Source organism: Haemorhous mexicanus, chromosome 5 (assembly GCF_027477595.1).
Source record: "Haemorhous mexicanus isolate bHaeMex1 chromosome 5, bHaeMex1.pri, whole genome shotgun sequence".
Taxonomy (NCBI): Eukaryota; Metazoa; Chordata; class Aves; order Passeriformes; family Fringillidae; genus Haemorhous; species Haemorhous mexicanus.
In genome coordinates, this window is record NC_082345.1 from 52,228,651 (window position 1) to 52,242,171 (window position 13,521).

Genomic DNA, 13,521 nt, shown 5'->3' on the forward strand with positions numbered 1-13,521 from the left:
CCTAACTGGACAATAGCCTAAGACTGACTCTATCCATGTTTCAAAAGAGATGGAACAGCTGCTCCAGTGTGAACACAGCCTGCTGTCACAGCCATCCACATCAGCTGTGCTAGGAGGAAAGATGAAAAAGAATAAATAGCTTGAGCCACAGGGAAAGCTGCATGGTATCGGTATAAAAGGAAAAATGAGAGAGATCCACAGGTCCACACTCAGCCTCAATATGTCTCCCATAAACACCCACAACATAGCTCAAAACTATGAGCCCTGAAAGCATCCTTCACCCTCTTTTGCTACTGTTAAAGAACTAGGCCAATCCACCTTCTCTTGCTTGAGGCAGTAAACTGTATTTTGCCTATGGAGCAGAGGAGCTTTGAGCCAGTTCTGTGAAGGCTCATGGACTGTATTAAACCAAATGTTTAATGCATATTAGGGAAAACTTTCTATGTTTTTAAGACTACAGAACAGCTTCCCAATGGGAGCAATGAGAGCATGAAACATAACAAAAGAACAGTAATGCAGGGATGGCTGTTCTCAGGGAAGTGGTCACTGACAGTTCAAGAAGCTTTTGGACAATCCTCTTGGGCACATGGTATGACTCTCAGTGTGATCCTGTGCAGAGCCAGGTGTTGGATTCAATGATCCTTGTGTGTCTCTTCCAACTCAGGCTATTCTAGGATTCTATAGAAATTTCATCCTCCACTGCAAAAATCTTTACAAGAAAAATTGGTGAAGGTGTAATTTGAAATAGTGTATATTAAACCAGAACACTTACCCTCAAATGTGTCATATATTAGTTGACTTTGGCTTATTCCCAAATAATTTAAAATGTTCTTCAGTTCAAGCAGGGCTTGTAAATCAAAAATTTATTTTAAACACATAAAAACCAACTGAATATGGTAATGTAGTAAATTATTTAAAAGTCTGGTGTTTACCTTGCTTATATCAGGCTCAGATTTGCTGGAACACATACTTTGAAGTTCCTGCACAAGATCTACTTCATCATCAGAACCAACAGACAGCCTTTGCTCCAGATTTAATGTTCTCAAATGATCCTTCTCTGAAGATCTGCTTAAAAAACCCAAACAAACAATCAGAGAGAACATTTTAATTAAGCTGTTATACAGAATTAAAAATAAATATTATAGACACCTCAAAAATAGTATTTTCTTTCCAAAAGACCTTTATTACTACAAACAAAACCAAAATAACATCTGACAAACTGACAGCAGTAGTTGTCAATAATTATCTCATAATAGATCCTTCTATACAAATTCTCACTATTCTGAAACTCTAACAAAGGATTCCTCTTTCTAGTATTTTCAGACTCCTCTCTTTTTAAGATGCAGCAATCAATTTCATTCCACTCTGCTTTTTGAAAATAATTCCAAACACTTAAAAAAACCTCTGGTGTACTGGAAGCATAAATATTCTATTTTCTCGGTGCCTGGGAATAAGGTAGAACTGAGGTTTCAGACTGAAGTGAAGTCTCAAATGCAGTCCCCTCTAGCTAATTCATACACTTTCTCAGGGAAACTCTGTATCAGCGGGACTAAAGTGCATGTACTGTTCCATCTTGAATTGCCATTCAGCAAGCGAAATAGCCAGAGGAGTTTTTAAAATATAATACCAGTTGATAAAAGCATATGGTCAACTTTTCAAGGCAGAGTAAGCGTTACATAATATTCTTAAGTCATAGAATATTCTGTTACATAAAAAGACATGTACTGCTGTAAGGCTTCAAATAAAGAAATGGTTTCTAAAATTATATCAAAGTATATAAATTTTATTTCCTCTCAGAAATGAAAATTAAAAATACTTCCTTTCTTCAGATATGGGACCAAAACCTTACCAAAAAGCTATTGATCTATCAATTATAGCATAGCATGCTGCTTTACAACAGAATGTCATCATCTTTATTTATTTTTTGTGAAGTGTCACAAATACCAGAAATTAAAACTCACTTTGTGGTGAGAGAAGCTCTTTTCTTACAGTTTGGTTGCAACACAGTCTTAGATTTTATACCTGCACAAAAGAGAGATTGACTTGTTAGTGTGTTACCATGTATGTTTTTTCCTTATTCTAAAATCTATGATAAACAGGGAGTATATGTTCCCACTAACTAACTAATTACATCAACAGGGTCTGTCAAAGATCAGAATACATCCCTTGAAAGTGTTTAGGGTAGCATAAGGAACTGCTGAAATGGTAAATAGGGGATCAGTTGTCTAAGCTTCTGTGAAAGAGAGGACCAGGGGTTTCTGTTTAAGGCATTTGAACAACCCTTACTGGTTCTTCCCAAGAGAAATTTCTTCATGAGATAAAATTAAACAGTTTACTTTTACTGAAAACAGCAACAGCATTTGATTCTGCTAGTCCGAAATAGAAGACTACTAAACTTATTTGATTGCTCCATTTTTAACTTATAATCACAGATATTAACTAGATTCCAAGAACATTCTCAGGTACAAAATACAACATCAACCATCCCACTTCAGGTTAGGTTCATTATTTCTTAAATCCTCTTAGTGGGATTAGATAAGTTCACAATTCAAACAGAGAACTGGCAATCAGGACATTAGAGCTGCAGTCAGAAAAAGGAGACTTCTTTCTGAACAAGGGCTGAAGAATGAATAGCTCATTTTAGTGCTTCAAAGTAGCAAGCATCAAGTATTTTGGTTCTTTGTATATGAGGTAATTGAAGCTAGAATCTTACTGCTCCTAAAATGTGTGCGTGTGTGTGTGTGTGCATGTGCACACGTGTGTGTGTGTAAGCCTTCTCTCTCTTCCTAAATCTTCCCTCTGAAGTAGTTACTTTTATTTTCAGAAAGCAAGTATTTTGGTTTTATTCCCCTTGAAGTTTTTCTGTTTGATACTGTATTTAGTTACAAAAATACTAAGTTTTCCTTCTAGAAATATGTCTCCTTTAGAAGAATTATGTTGCTTCTGAATGCATCCATACATTATCTCTAATAATGTGTGTCTGTAATAATCCATACAGTATCTGTGTAATAAACTGCTTATTATATGACTTATGATCTTGAGGTGAAAAGAATTTTCAAAAGCACCAGCACTAATATAACTTCCACATTTATACTGATCCACAGACTCAGTTATATAAGCCCTCTTTATCAAGCAACATACTGAAGATGATTGAAAACCTTACAGTATCTGTGACTACACACAATTATTTACCTTTATTTTTTGCAATTGAAAATCAATTCAAAATCTTCAATTTACACCCGAAGATCTCTTTCTTCCACTGCAGGGCTTCTAGATTATTCTACTCAATTTTTCTAGTAAGACTGAAAAAGGGATGCATGATCTGGGGAGGAATGTATTCATTTATTTCTACCTGGATTCACTCGGTAGTAATTATCGTAGTGAAGTTATAAATAAGTGTAAGAAAACTCCAGGAAGTATGTATACTGTAAATTTGGAACAAATCTAAGGAGTACCAATAAAGTAATGAAGCTTTCTCTCATCCGGTATTGGAGAAGAGACTGATTCATTCTATATAGTCAGAGGTGGAACCACTGCTTATATTGCACCATCTGAGCCAATGCCTGCCTCATTATTGGACAACAGAAAAGGCATTAGAACAACCAAACTTACTTAGGACACCTCACAGTCACAAAGAAGTAATTTTTGGGGGAAAAAAAATAAACAGTGCTTTACTGGTGAACATAAATACAAGTGTCATCTAATTGAAAAATTTTAATTCATGATGTAGGAGAAAGGTTTGATTTGCATCTACATAGTTTAACCCCCCACAGCTTTCAGAACTGAAATTGAAAAGCTTTGTTTACCTTCAGTATTTGTCTCCTGCTTATTCCATGACTGGGAGGACGAATGGCCTGACTTTTTGCGAGGACTCGTGCTCACTTTTCTCCAAGAAGCATTCTCACCTTTTTTCTTACTGCAATTTTTGTAGCTTGAAGCCACAGATAAAGGAAAATTTCCTCCCTTAAAATCTGCTATATAATTATCTAGCTCTGAAACAAAAGTAAAACTGTTAAGAACTGATGCAAATGGTTCTTCTTGGAGTACTTTATACAACTACTTAGATGAATGACAGTAAATGCTTTTAACCCCACCACCTCCCTTCAGAACCACAGCTATGTTTTGTGGAAGTTTTAAAAATGGAAGGAAGCAGTTAAAAGCCCCAGTTGAGCAATGCACAACTACTTGGCTTTCAGACAGTAGTTGACAGTTTTTCTCTTACCTGGTCTGGGTAGAGGACAGCCATGCAAAATGGCTTTATTTAGCAAGATACTGAGAGCAGCTTTAACAACAGCCTGTTGCCCTTGGCTAGGATTTTTTTTGGCTATTGCTTGTCCTGGTACAGATGGTCTTTTCACAGAGGCTCTGGAGAGTATGGCTTCTTGTACTCTGGGAGCTATCACAGCATTCCATAGCTTGGACATCCACCTGTGGTACAAAACCAATCTTAACTTCAAAAACAATTATAAAAACCTGCGATTTTATACTTTGGTAACAGATTCTGCATTTTAAAGAAGCACCCCATTTCAGAGAGGGACTGATTTTATTTAAGGAAGGGTTTACCTGTTGTTTTATATTAAACTATTTGACTTAAATTTCTTTAGCTTGCCTCGATAAACTTACTACCTAATGCTTTTCCTCCTTCAGATAATATAAAACATCCTTTTCATTTAAAGGCTAAAAAAATGTCCCAGAAAGATGCATGTTCATATATATACAATTTTTTTTTTTAAGTGCATGGAGAAATTTCCATGCTTGCAGGAGTCAATTCCTAGGCTGTTTACTGCCAGCATGAAAAAAGGAGGTATTCACTTATGGTTGTACCCCTTCCAGTGTTCTTCCATTTCCAAACTTGTCCAGTTTACAAGACATTTCTATTCATACAGCTGCCTTGCTCTTACTCCTCTTTTGTTTATTTGATCTATGGTGAACTGTGTTTCCAGGATGCTGTGGATATTTCAGATTGTCTGGTTTAGAGACTGGGTCTGATTTTTTAATTCAAAAATTGATTAAAGGGTCTTCTGGGACTTTTGCTTTTCTAAGAGAGAAGCATTACGTTGTATTAGCAAAGAAGTGAAAAATTTTTGTTAGGGAAAAATAAATGCTATTTCTCATAACTTAGGAGTTCTCTGGGGATAAAGGCTAGAAATTTCAGACTTAGGGCTCAGCTCATATCTACCACAGACACTGAGACAATCTTTTTTCAGATCAACTCCAACTCTTTTTGTTTATTCTTATATCTTCTTACAGGGGGAAGATGGTACGATTGACCAAGATGGTTTATATTAAAGGTCTGTAAGAAATTATAGGCTATCATGCTGTGTTCAGCTTTGCAGAAATCCATTCAGAAAACACAAAGGCTAAAATGTCTGTTTGACTTAAATGGATGATTTTGCTGGATACATTGATACACTGAAGCCATTCCATTACCTAAAATATTATCATGACTTTTTGTTTTGTTTTGTTTTTTTTTCCCATTTTTTAGAAGTTAGAATGCATGAGCTATTTGAAATATATATTTTTTGTCAGTTGTGAAGCATAACATTGAACTTTTATGATATATAAATGCTCAAAGTGCTTTTATAAGCTTGATAAAGGTACATTACTTAGAAAAATAATTAGTACAGTTGTTAAAATACAATGTAAAATCTGTATTGCAGATGGTCCTTGAAGCTTCCTTACTATAGTGTTGTAGATATTATTCCATATAGTTACAGTCTGTTTCTGCTAGCTAAGCTACCAAAATAAACAAGTTTTTGTATTTTAGTCATAAAGAACTCTCTCTTTTCAATTTCTGCCTATGTAAGCTTTCAACATTTTGCAATACTGCCAGTATAAATGGTTGGAAATGAACATTGCAAAGATAAAATTAATTGAGGCCATTCTAATCTAACAATTAACAATGGATGGGCATGCTCTCTCAATAAAATTCCAACCTTGTATTTAAATTCAATTTTAATTTTGTGCTTATCTTGATCTAGTTCCCCATTCTTTGATATAGCTGATATAGCTGACATAGCTTTGATATAGCCCTTCAAAAAGGGCTGCAAAGTGAAAGTCGTTCCTGTTGGAACATTATCTTCAGTTCCCTAAACCTAAACCAAGAAAAAATGTAGTTAAAATTTTCTTAATTATTCACTCTACTCACCAGAACAGGTGAAGCTACATGAAACACGCAGCAGGAAACAATTTCCTGTCACACGTTCTCTCTGCCTGCCCTGCTGCTGCTTCTTCCTCTTGTCTCATGCTAACGCTGAGCCCAGAGTGAACCCAATTTGTAGAAAGCTGTCTGCTGTCCTAATGAATTGGACTGACTCAGAGAAGTTTTACTAAATGCAAAAAGCAGCACAATAGCACAGTGGAAAGGAGGGGCAAGAGGAAAGGAGTAGTTAATTAGACTGAAACAACAGCAGTCAGTGAGCTGCTAATTAAAAGCTATTTTAGCCATCATGCTGCTAAACTAAAAGTGCCCAGTAAGAGTTCACTGGAGCTGTGCTTTTTATTTCTTTATTAGTGGACAAAAACTACATTAAATTGAGAAGTCAGATGGCATATGACTACAATAAAGGACATTTTAGGGCTGTACTCAAAACAAAGCATTGTGAAACCAGTCCGAGTTACACTGAGAAGGAATCCAGACTCAGAAATGTATAACTAAGATGTCTGAAGAATTGTTTTTCTGTCCTCTATTAATGCCACTGCAATAAATAAATTATTAAAACATTTCAGAGGACATGATGCAAGAAGAAGATGGGAAATAGATGCATGGTATGCTTTTTTCTTTTTTTATTTCCCAGCACCCATAAAATTTCAAATCAAACTTACATTTAGACTTTGATAATTACTCTGAAGATTAGTATCTAATCCGTACTTTTCAAGAATAAAAAGGAAAATAAACAAGCAAAATGTCTCAAGATCTGCAGACAGAACATGACATGAGACAGCCTCTGCACATGCTAAACAAAGGCCCCTCCTTCATGTGTTAAGTAGTGGCTTCTGGAATAAGGGTCAGCAGAAAGCAGTACAAGAGAAACAGGTCAAGAAGGAATAGAAGGGGTGACCTAACTGGTGAGAAAAGTTATGTCACATCTCCATAAACCAATGTTATACTTCAATTCTGAATAAGTTTGAATATTAGAGGCTCATTAACTTTTTGATACAGTCAAACAACATATTAGTGTGAAATCAAAATAATTTAAAATTCTATAATTATTTCTTTTATAATTTGCTAGCATTTGGAGTTGGAATGTAATCAGATGTTTATGCAATTGTAGGCAAGAAACACCAAAATTTCCATTATTTTTTTAATGTTACAGGCCCACTAGCCATATGTGTAACTAAACTTATATACTAAACTAACTAAACTTATTGACCAGCACTGAACCTGGCACACTGCCCTACTTACTAAGATAATATACCTATCAACTGTATGTATGTATGATTTTAAATTATACCACATATTTAAGAGTGAGAAATCATTCTCTAAACTTCCTTTATTTACAACTTCAAAAGGAGAGTTTACCAACTTTTCTTGAATCTTTAACCTCTGTGTCAGAAAATAAATGAAGGATCATGAGAAGAATGACTTTTGTGCAGTGTTGGACACCCTTTTCCCACTTGTGTCCTTCTGAATTGTCCTTCTAGTAATTAAATAGCCAACAGAGGTTTAAAACTTTCAGCAATTTCAATTAAAATGCTTTTTTAAGGTTCCTGAGTCAGCAGGGTTTTGGGAGAAACACAACTACTACATTTGTGATAAGTATCTAGTTGGCACTGAACAGCATCAAACAGGAAACAAAAATCTTACTTGACTGTTGCTTGGCTGTGCCCTGGAACCACAGGACAGGAGAAGAAATGCTTTGGCCCCATAAGTGCTTCAGGTGCTCCTAGACGTGATAAGCAAGAGTTCAGCTGGTGCCAAACAGCAAGAATCCAGTCTATGATCTTGCACACGGGATCACATGGAGGAGGTACTTTACCTCTGAACTGCAGGGAGAAAAGATTTTTGACATGGCATAAGACCAGAACTGCAAACGCTTTCCTTAAAACTCCAGGAAGGCTTGGGGCTATTTTTATTGCATGTGTTGCTATTAAAAGATCAGGAACAGTCAAGAACAAGTCAAACCTTTTTATAGAATATATTGACATCTTGCTGTATTAAAACTTATTTTCCCAGCTACACTTCAACAGATATATCCTTATCAATAAACTGACGTGCCTTTACTTTCTTGTGGGAAACTAAGGCAGAAATTTTGGTAGCAGTGTTTTTCTACAGTGTTTAAGATTAGGATTACAAGAGATATGTACCATATACAATGTAATGTATATGATACAAATAAGGCATTATTAAAAAATGCCCAATTGCACTGAACAGGAATATCTGATCCAGACATATGCCCAGTGGATTTCCATATTGATTTTAGATCTAGTAGCAGCGAAGAAAAGATGTCTTCCTCTAAGACTTGTGTTTTTAGTCTGTCTTGTTAAGGGCAAATTATTTAGTGCCAGAAAAATCTCCTGTTTCCTCTGACTTCAAATTACAGTCTTCATCATCCTAATCCTAGGATTATCCTCTGTAACAGCTTAAATTAAAGGAAGCATTAAAAGATGCACCAGGGATAGTAACTGACAGCACTGAAGCCAGAGCCTCTTGATAGAGTCTATAGGTGAACCTAAAGTAGAAACACATTAAAACTGTTCCCATATAACGTAATGGTTCAAACTAACAGCAAAAAAGAGCTTTTCACCTGAACACATGAGTATTACAGCATAAACAAGGTATAATACAGAGCAATGATCTTTGAAATAGTCCATGGTTTTAACAATACACTTATTTCTACTTTGCTTTAGAGTTTTACAGCAGATTAATCTTTCTTCTATTTTTCACTTGGCAGTCCACTATTTTAAGTCCTGTACCAACTGGCATTTGAGTTTACATATGGCACATGTATGAATTTCAAAAAATGTGCTACCACACTGGGCATTTCAATATTTAATTAGGGAAGATAGAGGAAGACACATGGCTTTTTTTCTCCAAATAGCCACCATCTGCATATATGCTTGAGAGAAATTAAACTTAATGAAATTACTACCCAAATTCTGTTCAACTTCAGTCAGAGGTAGGAGCCTATTACATAGTCAAATTCTAACCTATTAGAATAAGGATTTCTTTCAAGCCCAAATAAAAGCCTGAAAATTACATCTGTTATTTGATGCTGCAAGTTCTTCTAGCCAAACCAGTTTGGCAGAGTAAGTCTGATGCAGCCTTTGACTATGAACAAGTCCTAACTTAAAAAATATAAACTAAGAAAAGTAGTCTATTAAGAGTTTCATAGATTTCCCATGGTTCTTTTTCAGTATTCTGTATTCTGTTCTTGCAATTAAAGAATACTTCGGAGTGTTTCTAAATTTCTTCATTATCCTGGCTGAAATGTTCAAATACCACACATTTCCTCTGCAGGATCTCTTTGAATCAGTAAGCCTTTACAGATGAGAACTGTGGCAAAGGGCACAGGAGATGACATCCCCACAGATAACCAAGATACATCCAGCTGAACACTCAAAACTGAGAGTAGGTCTGTTGTCCCACAACAGGACTCTTTATTACTGGCAGTTTTTTCTATTCCTAGAACAATCTCCCTTTTTAAGCCTGTTCAAAACTGCTGCCAAGATTATTTTCCTTTGCAGCTGTTTTGATTAAACTTCCTCTGCCAATGTCTAACAGTGCCTGACTGTTTTTTAATAGCTGCTATCACACTCAAATAGTATTCCAAATAACTTTTGAAAGTCCACTATTCCTCTTTTACCTGCATCTTTATTTTTGTTTCCCGTTTTTGTTTATTTATTAATTTAAAACAGACTTCCCATCTTTATTTTCTTTTGGACTTTTGTTCCAGCTTCAGCAGATCTATTAGCTCAAAACAAATTTTCTAATTATATAATTTGCCCCTCTTTTGATCTGAAAATCGTGGAAAATATTTTTCTGCTTAAAACTTAGACAAAACACATATCTGACTATCTTATTTTAGATATTGAGAATAAATTCTTTGAAGAAGAGACTATGTATGTTTGTTGAACTAATTTTTACTATAATTCTCAGAAGAATGAAAGGAGATGTTGAAAAAAATTACTGAAGGATGTTTCATGCAGTTGACAGGCAACCAACCAACTGTTCATGCCAATTAGCCATGACCATACACCTTTCTGTAAGACCAAGCACAACATTTCCAGTTACACAGCCTGCATCTTCCCAGAACTGAATGCTTTTTTCCTGAAACAACTTAAGCTATCTGCTCTGCTTTTGGCACTACCATCATACATATTTCACAGACCTGGTGATGAACATAACTGCTGAAGCTGATTTGAGTTCTTACCTTGCTTATTACTTTTCTCCTTAAAATCCTCTGAAGCAAGCCTCGCATTGGCTCCCCATCCCACCGAAGCTGAACCCAACGGAAATGCTGCTGAACCAGCAGGTCAGAGCCATGAAGATGGCATTTTGCGATGGTCCCCAGTAAAAAGCAGTTCTCATGAAAGTAAAAAGCACCAGAAACTCCATTTGCTAAAAAGGAACCAAAAAACACTTAACTGAAATGATTTCATATAGAAGCAAGAAGCAGTGACATAATTAGAAAGGAAAAACAACCCACAAAACACCATAAATTAGCTAAAAATATGGTATATTTGTTAAGGACAGCTGTTTACAATAAAACTATAAAAACTGAACAAATTACATTTTTCTCTTGTTCCCTTTTTTTCATATATTACAATAAAACTGTACTGTAGTAAAAACATTTCTGCAAACCAAATTCTTTAAATACCTCTTTGAATAGTGCAGGGATTTTCTGAACTCCGATTCTCAAGAGGTGCTAGAAAATCTCCAAGTAATTCAGATAAAGAAGCTCTCTCCAGATTTTCTAAAATCACAATTGTTGTCTTGTTTACAGGAGACTGTTTCACTGGGATCAGACAAGCTGAAATACGAAAATCCCATTAATGCATACTTAGGAAAATTTACTTCTATTTATATATACAAAATTTACTGCTACTAGTGCAATGAAAGATTTTTAATTTTTTTTTTTTCCTTTTTAACTTGTTTACAGGCCAGACAGACTGGATAATAAGTTTAAAATTGAAAGCATAAAATCAAACAATAGAAAGAATATCATGCTGTATATTAAGAAAAAAATTGAAAGCTGTGATTAAAACAAATTCCTGAAATGTCTATAATAGGATCTTCATTCAGTACACTGAATATAAATACAATAGCAAAGACCTCTTCAAAAATTTCTATCATTTGCTGTACTACATCTTAAACTTTTAACATGTACTCTCTATACTATGTAGTGATAAAAGGCTTAAGAATAGTCAACGTTTGTAAGAAACTTTATCACTCTATGAGACAGTAGCAAACATCTATGAGAAGTAGCTAATCTCTTTAAGACTTCCTTCAATATCTTTAAGAATCACTCAAATAATCAGAGCTGGTATGAACCAAACCCAGTAGCACCGGAACCTATAAGGCATTAAAATGACATCTCTGAATTTTTTAACATTTTAAATATTTTCATTTAATTTTCCTGATTTTAACACCTTATTGCTTAAAAAAGACAGAGCTTTGAAAGTGTTCTTGCAGCACTAAATCCCAGGTAAATACTTCTGTAACACATATATAAATATAAACACTTATCTTGACTATACTGTGCCCTGCATAGTTTCACAACCTTTTGAAGGTGGTACTAACAAAGGTCATTAAGGAAATTGACCTGTAATAAGGCAAAACTTACAGCAACTGATTGTATCTGATCATTGCAATTTAGTTGCAGTTTCCTGACTATTACTGGCCCCTTTTACTAAGAGGCTACAGCTTGAAAGGAGGGAGGACAGGTACCCTTTCTGTGTCTGATGGATTAATATAGAGAAGAAATGCTCTCTTATGAAAGGAGATGCAGCTGAACAGTGGGGAAAGAAGCTGGCAGAAAAATGAGAGACACAATCAGAAGCAACACGCTGAACTGCAAAACCAGACTATTAAAAAGAATGTGCTGCTGACAAAGAATAAAGCATCCAAAAGAAGCAGCTTTCCTAAGAGACAGTGGCCAGTAAACAAATCAAACTACAAGTGACATTTTTGCCTCCAGGCTGAGCACCAAAGCCTGGCTGACTTCTGACTAAATGGTCTCTTCTCTCCCACCAATGCCGTGGCACTGAAAGTGACATGTGGGAATCATCACTGGCACAACCTATCCTGGGAACTGTGGCCAGGATTTCCTTAGAGTAAAAAACTGCCACAGACTGAAGTTACACCGGGCAGTATGAGAACAAACAGAACAGAGCACTGCAGGGCATTGTACAACCTGATAGGATGGCTCTGCTTTTGTTCATGAGCCCACACAGTAGACCCTCAGTTCTGATTCAGTCGATCTGAACCAGAGCCATTAACTTTTAAAGGATCACAAACAAAGGGAAAAAAGAACAAGACAGAAGTTAATATTTAAAATGACTGGTTTCATTTAAATGGCATGAACTTCTGACAGAGCTCCCTGGGAACTCTGTTGTGCTCAGCTCTCCCTCAGTTTAGACTCACACAATTGGCCCCAAGCACCTGAAAAACTGGGTTCCATTAAAACATGCCATCCACTATGCAAAATGGTTTTATGTATTTCTTTACTTTGCATCATTAAAAATTTTTCTACAAATCACCAAAACTAGTCTTTCTGACATAACCTTACCATTACTGATGAACAGCTCTGCAAGTTGCTCCTTGGAGAAACCAGCATCCACTTCCACTTTAACAATCTCACACGTAGATCCTGCAGCCACTTGCTTTTGCTGTGTTGAAAATTTATATATTTGGTGAAATAGTGAAAACTCTGGTTTATGGACTAATTCACTTGATATGTTTGTGCAAATACCTTCATGCAGGCTGCTATCTGATATGCTATATAATCTTGCAAACTTCCTTCTGGACCATGGAAAATGACATTACGGTATTGTTCAACCTACAGGCAGATAAATATAAATATTTATTTCATAAATAAATTATTCTTGGAATTTCAGACTTGGATTTTTTTTAACCTAGATGACACAATCAGCACCTAAAGGACAAATTTGTTTGATTTGAACTACTGGAGTTGATAATCCTGACTATACTAGTTTCAAAGCAGACATTACTTGCATACAACATCTTTGAAATATATTGATAAATTTATATCCTAATTTGTAAAATTACGTAGCAAGGTATTTTGTTACAACAGACTTAAAAACTTAAAACAGTCACCTGGAAGAATAAATTTAGTAATCACAAATATTTTCTTGATCTTGAATTAAAATATATACAGATGCCAAAATATATAGAATGATGCCAAAATCATCAGTTTAAGTCGCTACCAAGTTAAGGATTAAAACTGAGGATTTTATTTGCAGTAGAAATGGGTTCATGTCATCAGTATGGTAAAACAATTTTTTTTTTATCTAACTCTGTTTTACCTCTTAAATGTCAGTAAGGAAATATACTCATAT

The 13,521-nt window shown here is 35.3% G+C and overlaps 1 protein-coding gene across 5 annotated transcripts in view; it reads right to left on the reverse strand.

Moving 5' to 3' along the window:
• CTTNBP2 (cortactin binding protein 2) overlaps positions 1–13,521 on the reverse strand; it is a 77,966-nt gene that overhangs the window by 4,463 nt on the left and 59,982 nt on the right. For 4 of the 5 annotated variants that reach the window (XM_059847155.1, XM_059847153.1, XM_059847157.1 and 1 more), the window contains 9 exons: positions 12,915–13,001; positions 12,732–12,831; positions 10,821–10,973; positions 10,374–10,561; positions 7,808–7,986; positions 4,223–4,428; positions 3,807–3,992; positions 1,962–2,022; positions 933–1,068 (listed from right to left, as the gene is read on the reverse strand). In XM_059847155.1, coding sequence (XP_059703138.1) covers positions 933–1,068; positions 1,962–2,022; positions 3,807–3,992; positions 4,223–4,428; positions 7,808–7,986; positions 10,374–10,561; positions 10,821–10,973; positions 12,732–12,831; positions 12,915–13,001 — 1,296 coding nt within the window. The remainder of the gene's footprint in view (positions 1–932; positions 1,069–1,961; positions 2,023–3,806; positions 3,993–4,222; positions 4,429–7,807; positions 7,987–10,373; positions 10,562–10,820; positions 10,974–12,731; positions 12,832–12,914; positions 13,002–13,521) is intronic. The other variant, XM_059847154.1, reaches the window with a different exon arrangement.